This window comes from Lutra lutra, chromosome 3 (genome assembly GCF_902655055.1).
Source record: "Lutra lutra chromosome 3, mLutLut1.2, whole genome shotgun sequence".
Taxonomy (NCBI): Eukaryota; Metazoa; Chordata; class Mammalia; order Carnivora; family Mustelidae; genus Lutra; species Lutra lutra.
The window spans coordinates 143,384,694-143,405,374 of record NC_062280.1 but is presented as its reverse complement, the minus strand read 5'-3'; the positions used below and the strand labels follow the sequence as shown (position 1 = coordinate 143,405,374).

At 47.3% G+C, this 20,681-nt stretch overlaps 1 protein-coding gene across 10 annotated transcripts in view; it reads right to left on the bottom strand.

Annotated features, from left to right (window-relative positions):
* Positions 1-6,762: 6,762 nt before the first annotated feature.
* The window catches only part of RUBCNL (rubicon like autophagy enhancer), a 41,002-nt gene continuing 27,083 nt past the window's right edge, over positions 6,763-20,681 (bottom strand). For 8 of the 10 annotated variants that reach the window (XM_047723458.1, XM_047723459.1, XM_047723454.1 and 5 more), the window contains exons 10-14: positions 15,221-15,459; positions 14,197-14,258; positions 10,943-11,096; positions 10,203-10,293; positions 6,763-9,040 (exon numbers count right to left, since the gene is read on the bottom strand). In XM_047723458.1, the coding sequence (XP_047579414.1) occupies positions 8,928-9,040; positions 10,203-10,293; positions 10,943-11,096; positions 14,197-14,258; positions 15,221-15,459 (659 nt within the window). In that variant the 3' untranslated portion in view covers positions 6,763-8,927. Of the gene's footprint in view, positions 9,041-9,064; positions 10,294-10,942; positions 11,097-14,196; positions 14,259-15,220; positions 15,460-20,681 lie in introns of those variants that run through there. The other 2 variants (XM_047723460.1, XM_047723461.1) reach the window with 2 other exon arrangements.

The following is a 20,681-nucleotide window of genomic DNA, read 5'->3' as shown; positions in this document are numbered from 1 at the left end:
CACTCATTAGTATCTCCTTCGTTCCTCCACCTCAGAACACTTTGGGCAGGTAGTTCATTGCTGTGGTAACTTTCCTATGATGTTTAGCAGCATCTCTGGTCTCTACACCTGTAACATCTCCCCTCCCCCCACATTGTGACCACCCCAAATGGCTCCAGACATTGCCAAATGTCACGTGAGCAGCAAAAACGCACCCGGTGAATCCCCCAGTTTAGGCCACAGAATTCTTTTCTTCGCAGAGCAACTCAAAGGACTAATGTTGCAGGAAACTCACTTCTGGAAACACCGCTTCCATTCACTAGGCTCACCTGTAGGAGAGGACATGAAGACCCAGGGAGGTGAGGTGACTTGCTCACACCAGTTATATAACTTGAGTGATGCATTTCCATATGGGTTTCAACCCTATCCTAGTCACCCTTGGGTGACTCTGACAATGGGGGCTGAGGGTAGGATATGGGGGCAGGCCTCACTCAGCCCCGCAAAGCCCTGTCTTGGTCCCTGCTGCTGTTTCACAGATACTCAAATTCTCTAACCATGTTTTTTCCTCCTATTGAGCCAGTTCATGGACCCGGGGCACTTAGACACTCGTCAAAACAAAGACCAGCTCATGGCTGATCCTGCGGTCAAGGTCATACTGTAATGAATTTCTGTTTTCCAACAAAAGCACCAGGAGGCTAAGTTCAGAGAGAATCCCCTTTTCTTAATGAATTTCCCCAAAGTCCCCTTTGCTTAAGGATTTCCCGAAAATGGTAGTATTGGGGACCAAAGTTGACCTCTTGTGTCTCTTTTCCCTGAAGAACCCCTGGAATGGGGACAGATTTCCATTTATTGAGGCGGATGTGAGGTGGAATTAGGATCAGGGGTGTAAATGATAGGGGTCAGATAGAGTCTTAGAGACCAAATGCTGTGCTTTCTAGAGTGTTCAAGCAGAGGCCAAATCTTAAGGTCAGAAGGACCCACAGGAGGGGGGGAAGTTGGGCTAGGTACAAATTTAGTACCCGCCCTGCCCCTGCGTAGGCTTGCCTATGATCATTGTAGAAGCAGGGACACACCTTATGCCTTTCTCAGTCCATTGGGCTTTGGGTTTCAACCACCTCGACACTAACCTTGGAAGACTAAGGAGATAGTCTGGGGCCAGTTCCTTCTGGCCTGGGGCGATAAGCACTCTGTGCTCTGCAAAGCTGTTCTCACCCACCAAGTGCACACACAGTGAGTGTTGACAGTGTTAGCCATCACCCCTCCTGCGCTTGCCACAGGGCTGGCACTGCCCTGCAGGCTTTACCCTTATAACTCCTTTCATCTCCACAACCTCCCATGGAGGCACGGTTGTTGTGCCATTTACGGATGAGAAAACTAAAACACAAGAGTTGCACAAGGTCACAGACCAGGTGAGGGTAACAACCAGCTTTGAAATCCAAGTGGTCTGGATCGGGAGGCTCTCAAATTCGGGGCTACCAAGCCCCTCTGCCCCCCATGCCTGACAACACAGCTCTGAGAGCCCCGCAGTGAAAGGGATACAGACCCTATGGGCTTGTCAGGGAACTGCCTAGGGCACAGTGTGTGATTTGTAGTGACTGGAAAGACAGGAAAAACCAACTCTTCCTTTTAAAAAGGCCTTATGGGAGAGTGACATAGTTAAAGCAGAATCTGATCAACCGTCTTCCTAAAGGGTGGTGTTTTAGACCGTGATAAAGACTGATGCGCGGACAGCAGCGTGAGCTGGGAACAGCGGGGTTTGGTGGCGCTGATGGGCGTGCTTCTTTGCTTGAGGAGCCGGATGGGTGGAACTGAAAGCAATGCTGCCACCTGCTGGACAAATGGATGATTTCCCCCGTCCTTCCTAAACAATTTAACAGTTGGGGAATAAAGAGGAGAGAGAGAGATTTCAGTCTCAGCCCATCTCCCCCTGGGCTGAGTTGGTGCCTACTCAGTATGCCTTCGGCTCAGGTCATGATCCCAGGGTCCTGAGATCAAGCCCCGCGTTGGCGGGAACCCTGCTTCTCTCTCTCTCCCACTCCCCCTGCTTATGTTCCTGTTCTTGCTATCTCAAATAAATGAAATCTTTTTTTTTTTTAAGATTTTTTTTTTTATTTGACAGATAGAGATCACAGGTAGGCAGCGAGGCAGGCAGAGAGAGAGAGGAGGAAGCGGGGGGCTCCCCGCCGAGCAGAGAGCCCGATGCGGGGCTCGATCCCAGGACCCTGGAATCATGACCTGAGCTAAAGGCAGAGGCTTTAACCCACTGAGCCACCCAGGCGCCCCATAAATGAAATCTTTAAAAAACAAAAACACACACAAAAAACCTCAGTCTCTACTACATAAGCAATATGTGATAAATGTTAATTTCCTTCCTTTTACTGGACAGCACAGGCTTTGGGACCGTTGACACAAACAGAGCCATGAGCGTAAAGAATTTCTGTTTGCAGTCTTCACCTGCCCCCAGCTCTGAAGCTGGTACAAGGCTGAGAAAAGGCATCACCAGTTAGCTTAAGTTCACTTAGCTGGGAAGCCCAGGGGAATCATTAGAAGTGGCCGAGATTGGCGTGTGTCCACCACCCACCCCCACAAACACACCTCCACGCGAATAAACCATTTCTTGTTGGCTACTGATAGAGAAGCTGTCCCCCAGAGCCTTCCACCTTCAGTGGTAAGGCAACGTGCTCTTGTTTGACATTCGTGGAATCCGTGAGAAGCAGAGTTCAGCGGAAAGACTTCAGATCCATAGTCAAGCTTTTTGCCAAAGGCATCTTTATGGCAATAGTACGTCCTCAGTAAATGACCTACTGCCTGGCTTCATTATTTTGTCTCTAACATTGCAGTTTGCTCAAGTGAATGGGACTGAGGATAGGATCAATGTAATATGGGTGGGGAGGTGGCAGAAGGGGACACTCCTCTAATGAGCAACTAGAAGCTTCTCTATCCCTGCCTGGGGTGGTGGCAAAGTCTGTGAGTGGCAAGCTAGAGAACAGGGGCACTCTGGACCCCGGGGCTGGTGATCTAATGTCTCCACGAATTGCCCCCTCCCACCCCGCCCACACCCCGGGTGGAAGAACCTTGCAGACAGGACTGGGAAGAACTGGGATCTCAGGCCTGCCACAGGTCTCTGTTGGTTTGACATCAGCCCAACACGGCACAGAGAACGCCTCGGCCATGAGCCTTCTCCGGTCATCTCCAAAAGAAGATGAAATCAAGAATTACAGTGTCTCCTTTGTCAACATCCTTCATAAGCTTGCTTCCTTAAAATGAACATTGAAGGATCTCTGTCTTTAGATAAGCAAGTTTCCCAGCTGGTGTGAAAGGAGAAACGGCCCTTTTCACTTCACCAGAAACTAATCTAGGGCTTTCGTGATGGGTGTCACAGCAGGTAGGTTGTAAACACCATTGGGAAACCTCAGCGTAAAACTGAGAAAAGCCGTCTCTTCTGCTTCCGCACTTAGGGCCAGCTCTTAGTCAAGAGGACTAAGAATCCAAGAAATTAGGCACAGAGCTTAGAGGAATTCTGCACTTTCCTCCGCACTTTCCAGGCCTCTGCTTGTGCCTCTAGGCTTCTAGGTCCCAGGGCTGCCCCTCCCCCTCACCTTCCCCCCACCTGGGGTCACTGTGCTTAGATCGGGTGCTCTGTGCACCCCGGGATTGCCTGTCCTGTTGCCCCAGACCACTTACAGTAGACAGTCTGGACCTTGCCCCTGGTCCAGTCTCTTGAAGGTGGACTGTGCTGCCCCCACTAAGACCAGGGAGCAGCAGCCAGTGGGATGGAGCCAGAGGCAGGAAGGGAAGGACGCCAGGCCTCAGCTAGCCTGAGTCCTCGAGTTCCAGAGCAGGGCCCCAAGGAGTCGGAGGTTCTCAATTCAAACCTGTCTTCCTGGGTCCTGATGAAGAGCTATGCATCGCGGTAGGAGGATAAAATAAATCTAGTATAATTTTTACATATTTAAGTATCTGGTATGAGGGCCTGCATTTGCTTTCTGGCATGGGCTCTGCAAAGGTTAGTGGGGCCTTTCCCCTTCTACCCCCTGCCCAGCCGCCTCAGTTCTCAACATATTGCCGGTGGCCACAGGGTCTCCTGTGTCCTTCCACCACCATCCCCCCACCCCTGGCTGGGGTTCGGGCAGATGCATGGGGCCGAGGTGAGCCCAGGCACGGTAAGATCCTGTCTTTATTTGAAATGTTGATATTTTATTCAACATTAATTTTTTGACATTAATTTCTAAAAATATTGCAAAAACATGATTTCTCTTGAATCTTGAGTTTTCAGGGTCCCCCGAATTCTATGCCTGAGAAGGAGGGCCTCATTACCCTCCTGCCAGTTCTTCCTCTGCCCTTTCGAGCCTCTTTCCTTTCCCGTTTCTTCCATGGCAGCCCGGGTTCCAAGCCTCATCTTCTCCGCTGGTCAGCCTCTAATTTCCGGCTCCCATACATCCTCAACTCTGACCCAGCATTACCTTCCTGAGTATAGGCTGAGCTGTGAGCCTCTCTCAAAATCCTTCAAAGCTTCCCTCCCTCCTGCAGAATCCGAAGCCTGCCATATTCACTAGGTTCCATGTTCTCTAGGCTTCACGTTCTGGGTCCTGCTAACCTTGCTGGCTTCCTCCCCAGTCAAATCCCTCAGTTCTGTGCTTGTCTATCACACTGCCTCTGGGCTGCTCCAGTTCATAATTTGACACACATCCTGCTTATCTCCTTCATGGCCTTTGTAATGGATCTTTCTCCATAGCAACATAGATCTTCTCCCCTGCCTCACGGGTGTCCCAGTGATGCCTCAGACTTGATCTGAAGTTGGAGCCTTAGGCTGACTTTCTAAGCAGCTACAGCAAAGAGCTACAGAAGTGACCTCCTTTGTCCCCAACCAGTTACTCCACAGGATACCACAACGTCTTCTATTTGACAGTCTCTTTCCCCCTCTGAGGTCTTCCACAGGGACCTGGGATAGGGCAGGGCCGCTAGACCCCGTCCCCGTTACGTGCAGACCCCAAGAGTGTGGCCAGCTGCGAGCGCCAGTGCCCCTCCAGCCTGTGTAGGCAACAAGGGAAAGGAGGGCCTTTTGAACACTTGCCATCAATGCCCCCTCGAGATGGGTCTGAAGGTATATTCTGATTTCTGTGAAATCCAAAAATCAAGATGGATTCATTTGCTAACGTGAGGTAAGAGCCACTTCCCCCAGCCACCCCCACGACGATTCAAACCAGCACCTTCGAAGCTCATGGCTATCCCCGGGCACCTGAGGTCAGTGGTTCTCTCCAGTTCTCAAGGATCAGAGTAGGAGAGGTGATGGCGGTGCTCGGTCCCCATTGCCATGTGCGTGGGGATCTCTATCCGTACAGACACCCACAGGTTGAGAGATGCTATAGTTTCCATGCCATTGTTACCGTTCAGACTCCATTCTCTGAGTCTTGACGTCTGAAGGGAAGAGATGGAGAACTGGAGGACATCAGAAACTGTGACACTCACTCATCATCTAGCCCTCCTGATGCCCCCAGATATTGGTGCATTTGTCTCCCAGGGCTGTGGCAACAAATGACCACAAATCGAGTGGTTAAGACAACAGGCTGGAAGTTAGAAGTCCAAAGTCAAGATGTCTGCAGGGTGGGGTTTCTTGAGGCTTCGAGGGAGAATCTGCTCCATGCCTCCCTTCTAGGGTCTGCTGCTTGCCTGCAGGCCTCTGTGTTCCTTGGCTTATAGACACATGGCCCTATTGCAGGCATTCTCCCTGGGACTTCTGTGTCGGTATCTCCGTCCAGATTTCCCTTTTCTTATAAGAACAACAGTCATTAGATCAAGATTCGCCCCAATCCAGCATGACCTCATCTTAATCACATCATCAACGACCTATTTCCAAATAAGGCCACATTCAAACGTACCTGGAGTGAGAACTTCAACTTTTTTGGGGGGGGGGTGGGGAGAGGGGGACACAATTCAACCCACAATAATAGATATCGTTCTAATCCGCATATTAAATGGAGACACAGAGTAATTTACTCAGAGAGACACAGAAAATAGTATAACTCCGTTTTTAATTTGTCTTGACCTGATTATTACCACTTAATAATTGCTTGTATGAGGCCCTCTGCTGGGTGCTTCATTTCCACGTCTAATCCTCACAGCAACTGCATATGCTCATTACCCCCCCCCCCCCCCCCCCCCCCCGTTTTACAGAGGCGGGAGCGCACGGCGCGTTTAAGGAGCTTGCAGAGACCCATGAATACAAAGCGGCAGATCTGGGAATCCATCCCTTAATTCTCACCCAAGTCAACCCACTAGAATATCTCTGAGATGTCTCGCTCCTCCTTCTCACTCCTCCTCGCTCCATATCCCTCAGCATAACTCCCTCCTGCAGCTGAGAATCATGACTATAAAGGATATGTTACTGGAATTTTCCAAGAGATCAGTGTAAAGTTAAAACCGATCATTGGGATCACAGCACAGCAACTTGCTACCTCACAGCAGGTACGAGTCTGATGAGAAAGACCAAGTCTTCATCTTCCTCTGGCAGCCAGGGAGGAGTTGCATGGAAAAACCAGGGCAGTGAGTCAGGCCCATTAAAGAACAATGTATGGGGCGCCTGGGTGGCTCAGTGGGTTAAAGCCTCTGCCTTCAGCTCAGGTCATGATCTCGGGGTCCTGGGATCGAGGCCCGCATCCGGCTCTCTGCTCAGCAGGGAGCCTGCTTCCCCCTCTCTCTGCCTGCCTCTCTGCCTGCTTGTGATCTCTCTCTCTCTCTGTGTCAAATAAATAAATAAAATCTTTAAAAAAAAAAAAGAACAATGTATGTCACAACTGATCACTTCCCCACAGGCCGCTGCACATGCCCTGAGGCCACTTCTGGGTTCTAACGGGCACCTCACTGGGAAGAAACATCTGTGACCACAGTGGGGAGGGACCGAGTCTCAGCCAAACCCACAGAGTGGCTACTCATACTGCCTCATTCTTCCTCAAAATAAAACATCAAAGGCATCACTTCCTGGCAGCTGCTGGGCACTCCTCCTTCCTCAACGTCAGAGATGTGTCTCCCGCACGGTCCACATTCCGGTGCCTTGCGAACACAGCAGCCTGGACACAGAGCCCTTCAGGCAGTGAGGAAGCCGCAGAAAGTTCCTCAAATCAACACAAGAGTGTGAGTGAGAAAGCCCTCAGCCCCATGGCGCTAGCTAAGGTTTGACCAGCACTTACAAGCTCGGATTGGTTTTGCTTCTATTATCTCAAAACGGTACCACATGGGTAGGGGCTAGGAATGTGGGCTTTGGAGGCAGGTGGACTCAAATGCCAAAGCTAGCTCTCCCGTGCACCACCTCTGGGGACTTAGGTCGTTTTTCTTCCCTCAGCCTGTTGTCTTGCTTGTGAAATGAAGATGCTGCCACAAACTCACAGAGATGGTATAAGGATTATTAACAGAGCACTCTGACTCTTGATTCCTAAGAAGGAATGAATATAAGCTACAGGTAGGAATAAAACACTGGTTTAAATTCGATCTTATTTATCTTATCTCATGTACCTAAATTTCTATTTGAAAGAGACCTGGCTTGGGTTGACTGGGTGGCTCAGGTGGTTAAGAGTCTGCCTTCGGCTCAGGTCATGATCTCAGGGTCCTAGGATCGAGCCTTGCATCAGGCTCCCTGCTCAGTGAGGAGCCTGCTTCTCCCTCTCTCTCTCTCTCTCTCTGCCACTCCCCCTGCTTGTGCTCTCTTTCAAATAAATAAATAAAATCTTAAAAAGAGAGAGAGAGAGGCCTGGCTTAAACAATAAATGAGAGCACAGTCCCAGGTGCATCTAGGATATGAAAACAAGTGACAGGATGAGATTGGTGGGATTGGTAGACACACTCATTTCTTTCATTTGTTCGATATTATCCTACTGAATACAACACACACACACACACACACACACACACACACAACTGGATGGGGTTTAGGCAAAGATGTGCTGGAAAGGGACCTGGGCCCAGGACACCTCTCAAGTAGGCGAGAGTATACAGGAGGTAGAACGGAAACAAACAAACAACCAAAAACAGACTCGTGTGTCTCAAGAAAGCATATAAATAAAAGAATATAGGAAAAATAAATTCATAACAGTTTAGCAATTTGCCTCGCCTTTTTAATTGATGTCTATGATTTTATTATTCCTAAAATCACATTGTTCATTAACAGTAGTTTCCCACGACTTAAGTCTGTAAATACCTTATGTTCAGTTTTATACTGATGAGACAAAATCCTAAAGGGCAGGGATGAAGTTCTACCCAGCCGCGAATCCCTGACTCAGTGTTCAGAAGAGAGATGACAAGTGCTGCGAGGGTCTGTGTGTCTCTAAGGGTGCGGCGTAGAGGCACCTGCTTCTGACAGCAGCTCCAGGCACCGCTGAGCAACTCCCGCTCGTCTTGAAATGGGTGCACCTGCGGAAGTAACGTGTACTCTCTCTACCCACCCTGGAGCAAGGAAAATCTATAACATGATTACAAAACGGATATAATTACGAAACGGCACTTAAGTCAGAAAAAAAACGGGGAGTAGACAGATTGTTGGCTACATTTTTGTTCACTGAGAGTACCAATCCGTTTCACAAAACAAGCTTGAAAGAAAGACAAACGGAGTCATTTGTCTTGTCAGTTACAGTTCATACAAAAATAGGCTCCAATATCAGCTACATACAACCACTCAAATACAATTGAAGAAGTATCAAAAAAACTCATAAAAAAAAAAACCAGCAGCAGCAAAAACACTGAACATTTGTAAACAAAACCACCAGGAACAAACCTATGCTTAATAACCAAAAAAAGTGCATTCATTTTAAAACATTAAATATATATAATAAAAAACAATATTGGCCACTTTTTTCCCTTAATATACAGTACTCAACATCTGCAACAATCTGATCAATGATAGACAGGAATCGGTGTTCTAAGGCATGTTGAACAGTCTTTTCCACAATACTCGAGCATCACGTTGCTGCAGAAGGTAAACTTTGCCAAAGTCTCCTCCGAGCTGTGATCCGCGCACACCGGGGGCACTCGGAGGACCGGAAACACTGCTTGTGAAAGCACGCTCTGCACCCTAGAGCAGGAGGACAGCCATCAGCGAGCAGCCTATCTTGTCTTCTCACATATATACAAATGCTCATCCCCACCCTGGGGAGAGACATGGTCTGGGTCCAGAAACCAGTCATCCAACAAGAAATGAGGCGGGTTGGAATGGACAGATTCTAAAGTCCCCAGTGTGCCATGAACATGGTGAGTGTTGGTGACTGACAGCTCAGGAGGCGGCCCAAACTGGAAATGCCGGAACTGGAGAGACCTTCCTCCCTCCCTCGAGGTCATCTCCCTTGCCTGGCACTGGCCTACATCGGGTGACTGGTCAACACACTGTTTAAAGGTTTTTGCCTGGTCCCTGGCCCCTGGCCCCAGTATGTGACAACATGCAAGCCATCCTGCTTCAGAGCACCCTGTGAGACATGCTGACCCTCCACTGCCACCACACCACGGCTCGCCTCCTCCTCTGCCGAGTCCTGCTGACTTCACACCCTGACGGGTGTTGAGCCTGACATCACACCCCAGTTAGCTCTCTGCACACAGATCCGTGCTTTGGAGTTTCTCTGCTGGGGAGCCTCTCCTGCGATCCTGCCTAAAGGGTTCAGGGAGTTGGTGCTGGATTGGTAAAGGGGAGGAATGGCTCTTATCAAGGGTAAAGGCAGAATGCACAGTCAGACCTCTCCCAAGAAACAGCTGAGAGGTCACGGGATTTCCTCAAGCATCCATACAGACAATCTAACAAGGTCTGAGCATCTCTGCTGTGAAGAGCCAGGTAGTAAACGCGTTAGGTTTTTTGGGCTACATGGTCTCCGTGATGACGACTCAAACTGCCCTTGGAGTGCAAGAGGGGCCAGGGACAGCACCTCAGCCTTAAGCATGACCGCGATCCAATTCTAAAACTGGGGCAATGGCTATGGCTTGCCCTGGTGGGAAGGAACTGGGCCATAGGCAAAAGGGGGACCACTCTTCCCTCCTGTATGGGGAGATGCCCCCTGTCATCCCCGCCTCACCCAAATTCTCTTCCCCACGCACCCAAAACTCCATGAGGTCCCACCCTACATACACGCATGCACTAGCACCATTATACTTCCAACAACAATGTGCTTAAGTGATTAAGCTGCTATTAAGCTCATTGTGCGCTTCCGTTATTAAGCTATTATCAAGCGTGCATTATGAAGTTAAGATACCTGCACATCTTCTACACGTCTCAGTCTGAAAGGGGAAGATGACGGCTGTACTCTGGCAAAATTCACAAATGAAGCCCTTTCCTTGACACAGCTGTAAGAGAAGGAGCCAAAAAGTTAAAATCCTCCTTGGCAATGATTCTTTTGATGGAGAAGCCAAGTGACTACTTTCACAGAACTTTATAAACCTCCGTCGTCAAGTGTCTCGCATCCCGGCCTCTAGAAGGACCGGGACGCTAGATCTCGCTAGAGTAGAGTAAACGGATGCGAACGGTACGTGTGCCTCTGTTGCGCATGGAGAGATTTAGTTCAAGATGTCAGGGAAAGATCATGACTTTATACGTGGGCCTTCAGATGATCTATTCTTATTTCTGAGGGCTCTTCTACAATTTTTGAGTTCATGCAGACACACAGCTCCTAGTCCCCGGGATCCTGAGTCCACATGGCTGTCCTTGGCGCGTCCGGGCAGATGGGAGCCAGGCAAGGCCCCCAGCAGGGCTTGGCCCTGACACGAAGAAGTAGACTGGCCCACGCTTGCATTCCCAGCCCTGCGGGGGGCCAGCACAACAATCTTGGCTGTTACCAAATAGCTCCGAACCTCATTTCTCTCATCTGGAAATAGTGTTCCCCGCACTTCCCTCACAGTCGGTGTTGGTTAAATGAGGTAAGGTCCAGAACACCCATCCCAGGCCCTGAAGGGTAAGGGACAGCTCAGGGACACACCTGTCCCAGGGGAGCCTTACCTCACAGCCAGCCACATGCGCGAGGGAAGCTTTTAGAATGTCCTTGAGCAAGGGCACCAGCAGCCGTTTCTTGACCCTGACCAGATCCTCCAGGGAGAACAGGTGGAGCTCATCAGTCAGGTGCCTCGGCACCTGCTCAAACTCCTTCAGCGCACTGCCAGGGAGGAAACAAAGAGGAGCTCGGACAGCCACCCACACAGAGGCTGTGACACAAGAAAGCCGAGCAGGCGGGGGTTTTCTCTGGCACTCACACCTGATTATTTTTTTAACTCAGTTCAAAAAAAAAAAAGAAAGCCCAAGAGCAAGTGAACCTGGCTCACCGTCTGACATTCTGCAAGTTTGTTTGGAAGCCAGAAACCTAAAATTTCCTAAAATTGGATTTCGAAAAGCTGAGCCAGCAGAAAAACATCTCTTGCAGCCTGCCCATGGAGAGACTCAGCAAAAGACAGCTGCACATTTATTTTTCAAGTCTTATAAACATGTACTGAGATTTAAAAAAAAAAAAAAAAAAGACGACCTCATTCATTCCAGCTCAATTTCAAGTCCATCTGCCTGCTGACTGTTGTCCGGCCGGCAGGAGGATCACTGCTCCTAGGCAGGTGCGTGACTTCCCCAGCTAGGAGTCCAGCACTGAGCCCAAGACCCAAGCATCCCACTGTGAGCTCATCATAGCCACCTGTGTGTCCGAAGGGCAGTCACATATGGATTGCATCTTTCTCCAACCCCTACTTATCTCCTCCTGGATTCCCTAAATCTATTAGTGGCGCCACCCACTCATTCCCGAGCCAGCCACTGCCTACGCTAGATTTGACATTCCAACAAGCCAATCTGTGCTAAATTCTCCATCCAGCCTGAGATGCTCGCTCACACTGCTTCTTCTGGAGGGGAACCCCTGACACTTCTTCTTCAGTCTGACTTGCTCTTTAAACTCTGCTTTTTCTCTGGGAAGCTCTGTGGCCCTCCTCCCTGCCCCACCCCATAGGACCTAACTGTTGCCTCTTCTGTGCAGCACCATGTGTGTGTGTCTAACACATGGTCTGGCAATAAGAGGTTTGTGCTTTCTCCTTGGATGTAACATGAGTCCTACGGACTTTTTATCTGAAGCACAGAAATGGATACTTAAGAAATTTTGGTAGACAGTAATAATTATGGGGATTGTTATATGTTACAGGCAAGAAAATGGACAGCCTGAGACGTAGTTAACCTGTCACACCACTGCCATGAGGTAGAGCTTAAGGCCAAATAACTACAGGAGATGTGCTCCTCCCCAAGAAATTTAATTCAAAGGCAATACATTATCATTAAAGATACATTATCATTAAAGATCAGAAACTGAAAGCAGCTTTAAAACAAAACGATTTTTTTGGGACGCCTCGGTGTCTCAGTTGGGTAAGCATCTACCTTCTGCTCAGGTCATGACCCCAGGGTCCTGGGGTCGAGTCCCACATCGGGTTTGCTGTGGGGAGCCTGTTTCTCCCTCTGCCTGCTGTTCCCCCTACTTGTGTGCTCAATCTCTCTCTGGTAAATAAATAAATAAATAAATAAAAACTTAAAAAAAAATAAAATGAAACAATTTTTTAAAAACTATGATCCTGTCTATTATAACAAATAATCTTAACCCCTTAAGTAACCTCTTTTCTCACTTAAAAAATTATATCTCTGTCATTGAATTCATGCCTATACCTTTATGCCATGGCTCCCCAAAATTCCACTGCTAGAAGTTTATTCTAAGGACATATTATGGATGTGCACAGAGATTCACCTAAAGCCCAGTCTTTTAAATAACAAATGGTATTAAAAATCCAAGTATCGGGGCGCCTGGGTGGCTCAGTGGGTTAAGCCTCTGCCTTCAGCTCAGGTCATGGTCTCAGGGTCCTGGGATCGAGCCTCGCATAGGGCTCTCTGCTCGGCAGGGAGCCTGCTTCCCCCCTTCTCTCTGCCTGCCTCTCTGCCTGCTTGTGATCTCTCTCTCTGTCAAACAAATAAAATTCTTAAAAAAATATATCAACAACAACAAAAAAAATCCAAGTATCCATGAGATATTAAAATCCATCTAGTTTACTATCTATAGAGTATAGTATGCTATACTCTATAGAGTATACAGATAGCATACTATCTATAGAGATATTAAAATCTATATTAATATAGATATTAAAATCTATTAGATTAAAAATCTACCAGTAAGAGAACCATACCGAAATTAACACCACATGATACTATAAAGTACTAAACAGCAATGACGGTTTGACACGCCCTCCATCAGGGATTTTTTTTTTTTTTTTTAAGATTTTATCCATCTGACAGAGAGAGATCACAAGTGGGCAGACAGGCAAGCAGAGAGAGAGAGGAGGAAGCAGGCTCCCCGCAGAGCAGAGAGCCCGATGTGGGAGTCGATCCCAGGACCCTGAGATCATGACCTGAGCTGAAGGCAGAGGCTTAACCACTGAGCCACCCAGGTGCCCCCATCAGGGATTTTTTAAAAAGGCCATCGATACACCCCTGCTCAGAGTACCTCTAGTCACAACAGCTAAAAGGTGAAAGCAACCCAAGGTGGCTGAACGGGTAAACAAAATGCGGTAGGTACATATAATGGAATATTTTTCAGCCTAAAAAAGGAAGGAAATTCTGACCCATGCTACAACATGGGCGTACCTCCAGGAAATTATGTTGAGTGCCATAAGCCAGTCATAAAAGCACAGATACTCTGTGGCTGCACTTCCAGGAGTCACCCAGAGGAGTGAGTCCATAGAGATGGTAAGGAGAATGGTGGTTGCCAGGGGCAGGAGGAGCGAGGGAGGAGGGAGTTATTGCTAAATGGATACAGAGTTTCAGTTTTGCAAGAGAAAAAATTCTGTGGATGGATGGTGGTGACCATTGGAAAAGAATGTGAATGTACTTAATGCCACTGAATTGTACACTTAAAATGGTTAAGATGGTACATTTTGTTATGCGTGTTTGGTCACAACTTAAAATAACAATCATAGTAAGGCCCCCAGCTGGAGTTATTTCATCCTTGTTTTGGCCAATTCTTCTAACACGTTCAGTTCATTACCAGTGAGCCAGAAGATTCAGCAACTTTAACGATAGGGTCTGGATCATCAAGAAGAGGCCCGAGGGAGTTGCTGTGCTAAGGGGCCCTGTGGATTGGAGTTGCTGGGAGAAGGTGGCACCCAAGGGACTGGGTGTGTGTAGGTATGCAGAGGCCCCCAGCCTTCCCAACCTCAGGCGTGGCCTGGCCCAGCCAACATCAGTACCTTTCAGCAAACCTGCAGGTCTTCAACAGCTTCTTGATATGAAAAAGTTGTTCCCGGGTTTCCTAATGTGAGAAGCCAAACAGGGGGAGAAGTTAATGTGATCAATGACACAGAAAACGTACAAATCAAATTTAAATGTTAGTTCTAACTTTGAAATGCTACAACTCTAAGAAAAGCCTTTGGAGCAAACAGTCTATATAGCAGGGGTTCATGACAGAGTCCAGTAGAAACCCAAGTTGTGTGAAGCCTGAGGCTTACACAACCGTTGGGGACCTTCTTTGAGGAAAACACAAAACTGTGTGTGAAAGATGGAGATCCTGCCTTTTGTGGCTACATGGATAAAACTGGAGGGCATCGTGCTAAGTGAAATCAGACAGACACAGAAAAAAAAAAAAAACCTGTATGGTCTCACTTACACGTGGAATCTTAAAAAAGTCAAAAACACGGAAGGAGAGAGTTGAACAGGGAGACAGGGAGGTGGGGCAAATGGGGAGATGCTGGCCAAAGGGAACAAAGGTGCAGTTACGTAGGATGAATAAGTCTACAGGTCTAATAGATGGTATGAGGACTATAGTTAATAATACTGTATTGAACACTGGAAACTTGCTAAGAGAGTACATTTCAGGTGCTCCCAACACACACACACACACACACACACACACACACACACACACACACACACCCTAACTGTGGAGATGGAGATGCTAATTAGCTTGACCAGTAATTATTTCACTTGTTGAACATCAAATTATCATGCTCTACACCTTAAACATAATTTTATTTTAAAAACTAATAATAAATAAATGTCAAAATCTATGGGATAAATGCAAAACGATGCCTACATAGGGAATTTGGTACCGGGCCTTGGAAGCTAAAGCTCCAGCAGCTGGCAGTAAACCCGCCCTTTGGAGGGTCCAGCTGTGTCTCCTGAGACGGTACAAGGTTGCAAGGTGCACTGGCGGCCACAGGTCCCTTGGCGCCAGCGGCCCCACCTCCCCCCCGCCCAGCCGAGGCCGGTGCTCACCCTCGCTCTGTCCAGTTCCTTGACCTTGGCGTACAGGCCGTGGCCGATGCTCAGCAAATTGAAAACGGGCTGGGGACCCAGACCGTCCAGCAGCCGTTTGGAGAAATTGCTGACGTAGTACTTCCTGAAGTCCCACGTGGTCAGGATCCGTGCAGGGATGCAGCTCTCTGCGTAGACGTGGCAGCAGTCACAGAAGTACTTGCCCAGGTAGTCGCAGTACCGGAGCCGCTTCACAAACTCTGCAAGAGCCCACGGGAGGGTGAGCACGCCTCACCTCGGCTGGCGAATGGCAAACCCACTGCCCTCCGCGCCACCACCCGCCACCCCCCCACCCCCGCCCTCTCCCTCCACCGCTTCCCATTCCTGTGAGGTTCAAGACCCAGATGGCGGGGTTTGTGCTGCTAACACCGTACTAGCCCTCACAGCCTCTGAGAAAGCTCCGGCAGGGGCAGGAGGCTGTGTATTATATGGCCATTCAGGAGCGCTGCTTTCCAAAAACAGGTGTCAGAAAAAGAGAAAGCCGCCCCCAATACTCCTGAATTTGGAAGACAGGCATTGTAAACAGCAGTGTAGGCAAAAGAATACAAGGTTTAGAGTCCAGAAATTGGTGGGAGTCTACCCTCTGCCTCCGGCCCGCCGGGAGCCTGAGGGCTGGTCGAATCCTTTCAGGCTAACTATCCTGATGCTATCAAAAGCAGCTCAGGAGCAGGTTATGGGCTATCACACCTACAGAAAGTGCTTGGTAAATCGTCAGGCACGCTTTGGACACCTTAGGGAGCAGCACCCCAAAGACTTCCTGGATAAACCCAGGGCAAACACATTACAGAGATGCACCAAGGACGGGAATAGGCGATACATGGAAACAGGGAGTGCAGCTGACCAGGAATGACCTGAGAAACGATCTCAGCAACAAGGACGTGCATGTCAAAAGAGTGAACGCTTGGTTTTGCAGGAGACCGTCACAGAGGTAGAGGACCCAGGGCCGGCGAGGGGCAGAGGGGCGGACACTCACTCTCAGGGCTGACCTGAGGGGACTTTCTAGGAGGACATTTCCACGATATACTTTAACTCTGATGTGTACCGGAACTCCTGCTTTGGTGACACCAGACAGAAATGCTAACATGCACACGTGGAGACACAGGTGCTCATTACAGTACGTTACAGCAATCTAAACATACATTAAGAAGCACCCGGCTAGACAGGCATGGTGCCCTCAACAATGAGATGACAGAGAGCCCACGAATGCGTGGATGAGTGTGGGCAGTGGACATCCAGTTCCAGATGCTTACACTGAGATCATGATTTTGCTTCTAAAAACACACATACACAGTCCAAGAGGATCCCCACCAAAAAGCCAAAAGTGAACACTTCCAGAGGGCAGGAGAAAGGATTTTTCATTCTTTTGCATTTTTTAATTTGCTCAAATAAGCACGCATTGCTTTCCGAAATATATCTAACAAAATATATTGGCAAGCAAAAGGTGTAGGGACAAATGCATCAAGTCCCTGTGTACCCGCCACCCAGTTTAAGAAGAAGACAGCGACTCAGTTAAGTCTCCCCAGTGTCCTGCCCTCAACCTTGGAGTCTAAGATGGGCGAGGATGATATCATCATCATCAGATTAAATGAAAGGATGGGTGGCAAAGCAGCTACCACAGCACCTGGTACGCTGAAGATTCTAAATCTAGTTTCTTTGCCCCGGCTTCCAGAATAAACAAGGTCACTTGTATTTTAATGAAAGGAGACATTACTTGAATGATGAGAGTTTTCAATGAGTTAGGTACATTGCTAGTCCTATATGCTTCTGCATGTATGTTTACAAAAATAAAATAAAATATAAAACCAATCAATCAATCAATAAACAAGGCCCGAGTGACTGCGAGAGCTATCCCTTACTGAGCACCGACTTTGTCTTACGCTCTGGTTAAAATTCTCACCTACACTCTGTCATTCTCTGCTCAAACCTTTAAGAGGCAGGGGCTATTACGTCACATTTCACTGATGAGAGCCCAGACAGAGAATGAAGAGACACTCGGGGAGCAGGCTAGTGGGGTTCTGGCCTGAAGCTCCAGCTTTTGGCCATCACAGCCCCCTCACCCTCTGCCGCATACAACGGAGAGAAAGGGCGAGGAGCTAACACCTTTGTGCTTGCCCAGATTATCCCTCAGACCCCGGTCGCACCCATTGATTCTTACTATTTACAATAGTTTATGTTCTGTAAAGGTGCCATGAACACCAAATTTGTCAAAACAGGTATGTATGCTCCTGAGGGAAAAACAGGTTTAGGCTTCTGTGACCCTCTGGTACCATTTTCACCAACCGGTCAATATATAACCCTGCTTTATGTGTGTTTTCTGTTTAAAAACACCATATCTAATGTATTTTGTTATAATTTATTTTTAACAGCCTTATATATATTATCAACACTAAACCAACAGTAACAACCTTATATATACATTGCGAACAAATTATTATTTTGTTATATTTTTGTTATATCCTTGCTCAGGGCCAACAGCACTATCTGTAACTCATGCCTGAATGTAGCTTATCTAATGCATGTATATTTTCCATAAAGCAAATCACATCCTTCTCATGCTTAGAAGCACTTCAGTACCATATGTGGGGGATATTTTAAATAGCTAACTCATCAACAAAAAATGCAAAGCTGTAACAAATAAAAAAGGCACTCAGTAAACCATGAGAAGGCCTTGTTCACAGTATGAGAGAGAAAACCAGAAGGCAGAGCACTGCCTTCAGCTGGAAACATGTGCATCGGGCACCTCAAATTTCAGGCAACTCAAATTTTTGGTGCTTTGTGCATATCTGGGCATGACTGTGAAAACACCATGAGTAATTCTGTGACCACCAATAAATTTTATCCAGTAGGTAAATCTGCAAATACAGAATCATAAACAACCAGGTTCAATTATAAGGATACACAACTAGGGTTGACAAATTCTTGTTAAGAACTCTTTAAATGCTTGATGTTTATGGCTGAGTTCTTCAATTTCAAATCTTGAGAAGTCAGTTGTATATGTCTATTTCCTACCCTGGATTACGATTTCTGATATGTCAGATGATGAATATTTTTTGGCTTGTGACAGGGCCTTGATACATTTTATATAAAATGGGCAGAAAGGAAGGTATGCTCTGGCCCTTCCACTCTACATTTCTGATCAAACTTAGCAGGATGGGAAGAGAAAGGGGGACAGATGGGACCAATACATTTTCCTGATGTAATTCATCTTTTCCTAAAATCTACAATCCTAAAATTTCAATGTCCGGTCATTCATTCATCAAATTTCATTGACTCTATACTAAGACTATACTATCGATACAGAGTAAATGAGGTCTCTCTGTTTCGGATTCTTCAGTCCTTTAATTAAAGCAGAGCTAAACGACACATCCAAAACCAGGTGTTCTCGACCAGGCGTGATTCCCTAAGAATATGTGGAAATATCTGGAGATATTTCCAGTTGTCGTAACTGGGGAGCCACCAGTAGCATCTAGTGATACTTTTGAACGTCCTAGAATGTACAGGACAGCCCTTCAACAGAGTCAGTGGTACTGAAGTCAAGAAGCCCTGCTCTAAACCACAACTGTTCTCATTGAAGGAAAAGTCAATGCCACAGGAAAAAAAAAAAAATAGGAAGGACAAATTCTAGACCAGTACAGTCCAACAGAACTTTCTTGGTGGAGGGAACTCTTCTAAGCCTGTGCCGTCCAATGTAGTAGCTATAAGCCACATGTGGCTACTGAGCACTTGAAATGTAGCTAGTGTGTCTGAGGAACTGGATCGTTTTTTAAAGACTTTGTTTACTTGACACAGAGAGGGAGAAAGCACCAGCAGGTGGAGTGGCAGGCAGAGGGAGAAACAGGGTCCCTGCTGAGCAGAGAGCCCAACATGGGACTTGATCTTAGGACCCTGGGATCATAACCTGAGCCAAAGGTGGACGCTTAACTGACTGAGCCACCCAGGCACCCTGAGGAACTGTATTTTTAACCTTAATTAATTTAAATTAAATCTTAACTAGCCACATGAGGGAGTGGCTACCATGCTGGACAGTGGAGTTCTAGAATAAAGGTGATGAAAGAGAAATAATGACTAAATGCAGTGTATGAAACTCAGAAGATGGATGGAAAAATTAGCTATAAAATGACATCGTGAGAACAACAAACGAATATGGACTAATACAAGAGAGTATTAGAGAATTGTTACTAATTTCCTTTGGTGTGCTAACTGTTCATCATCCTTATTTTTAGAACATGCTGGAATATTAAAGGGTAAGCTGTCATGTTGTCTGCATACTTTTCAAATGGTTCAACATGTGTGAGATTGGAGGAGCCCAAGGAGACCAGACAACTACATGCCATGTGCAGCTCTGGACTGGACCTGGGAGCAGATCAAGGTCATGGGTGAGATCTGAATCAGTCTGTGCCTGAGTGAATGGGACTGTACCAACGCGAAGTCCTCAGTTGGTAGTTAAACTCTGATTATTATAAGATGCTAATGTGAGGGGAAGCTGGATGAAAGGAATATAGAATACCATTTTTGCAACTCTTTCGGAAGTTCAAAAATATCTTAAAGTAAAAACTCAAGGGGCATCTGGGGGGCTCAGTCGGTTAAGCATCTCCCTTTGGCTCAGGTCATGGATCTTAGGATCCTGGGATCGAACTCTGCTTCAGGTTCCCTGATAGGCAGGGAATCTGCTTCTCTCTCTCTCTCTGCCTCTCCCCTCTGCTTGTACTTGCTCTCTCTCTCTCAAACAAATAAACAAAATCTTTTTAAAAAGTTTTAAGAAGTCAAAATATATCCTAAGAACTACATAGGAAGTTCACAGGAAAAGTTCAAATTGTCTCCGTGCCTGAAAGCGCATCGGCCGTAAATGCCCTGGGCACCTGTGAGCAGCTTTCTTCTCTCCTTACTACTCTCCACTCACGCAGGACTTCCCGGCAGTTGCTGCAGATCCTTTGCTCAGGGTGACCCTTATGCCCTCAACACACACACACACACACATACACACACACACACACACACACACACACGCTTCCTGGGACAATCACTTCCCTACAGAACTTCTCCCTCCCAGCCCCTCAAGCCCAGATTAAGTTCCCATGAAGTAAATCCCACAGCACTCTTGACTTTCTCTTTCATTGCAAGCATCATTCTTGCTGTTCATTTGGTTGATGCCTCTGCCTTCTTGGAAGTGAGCTTCATGAGGGAAGGACCATGTTCACGCGACCAGTGCAGGCCTACATCTCCGCAGTTGAACAAACTTAGAGAGATTGTTTAAAAGTTGGCAGAATCACCGTCATGTGTTCATAGTTTCTGACTCATGCACTCAATCATGCATTCCATACTGAGGTACCAGGATATAGGGGTTAACCAAACGGACATGATTTCTACTAGATTAGCTGGGAGGATGAGTCCTTCCTTTCAAGGAAACCAGTTACAACTGTGA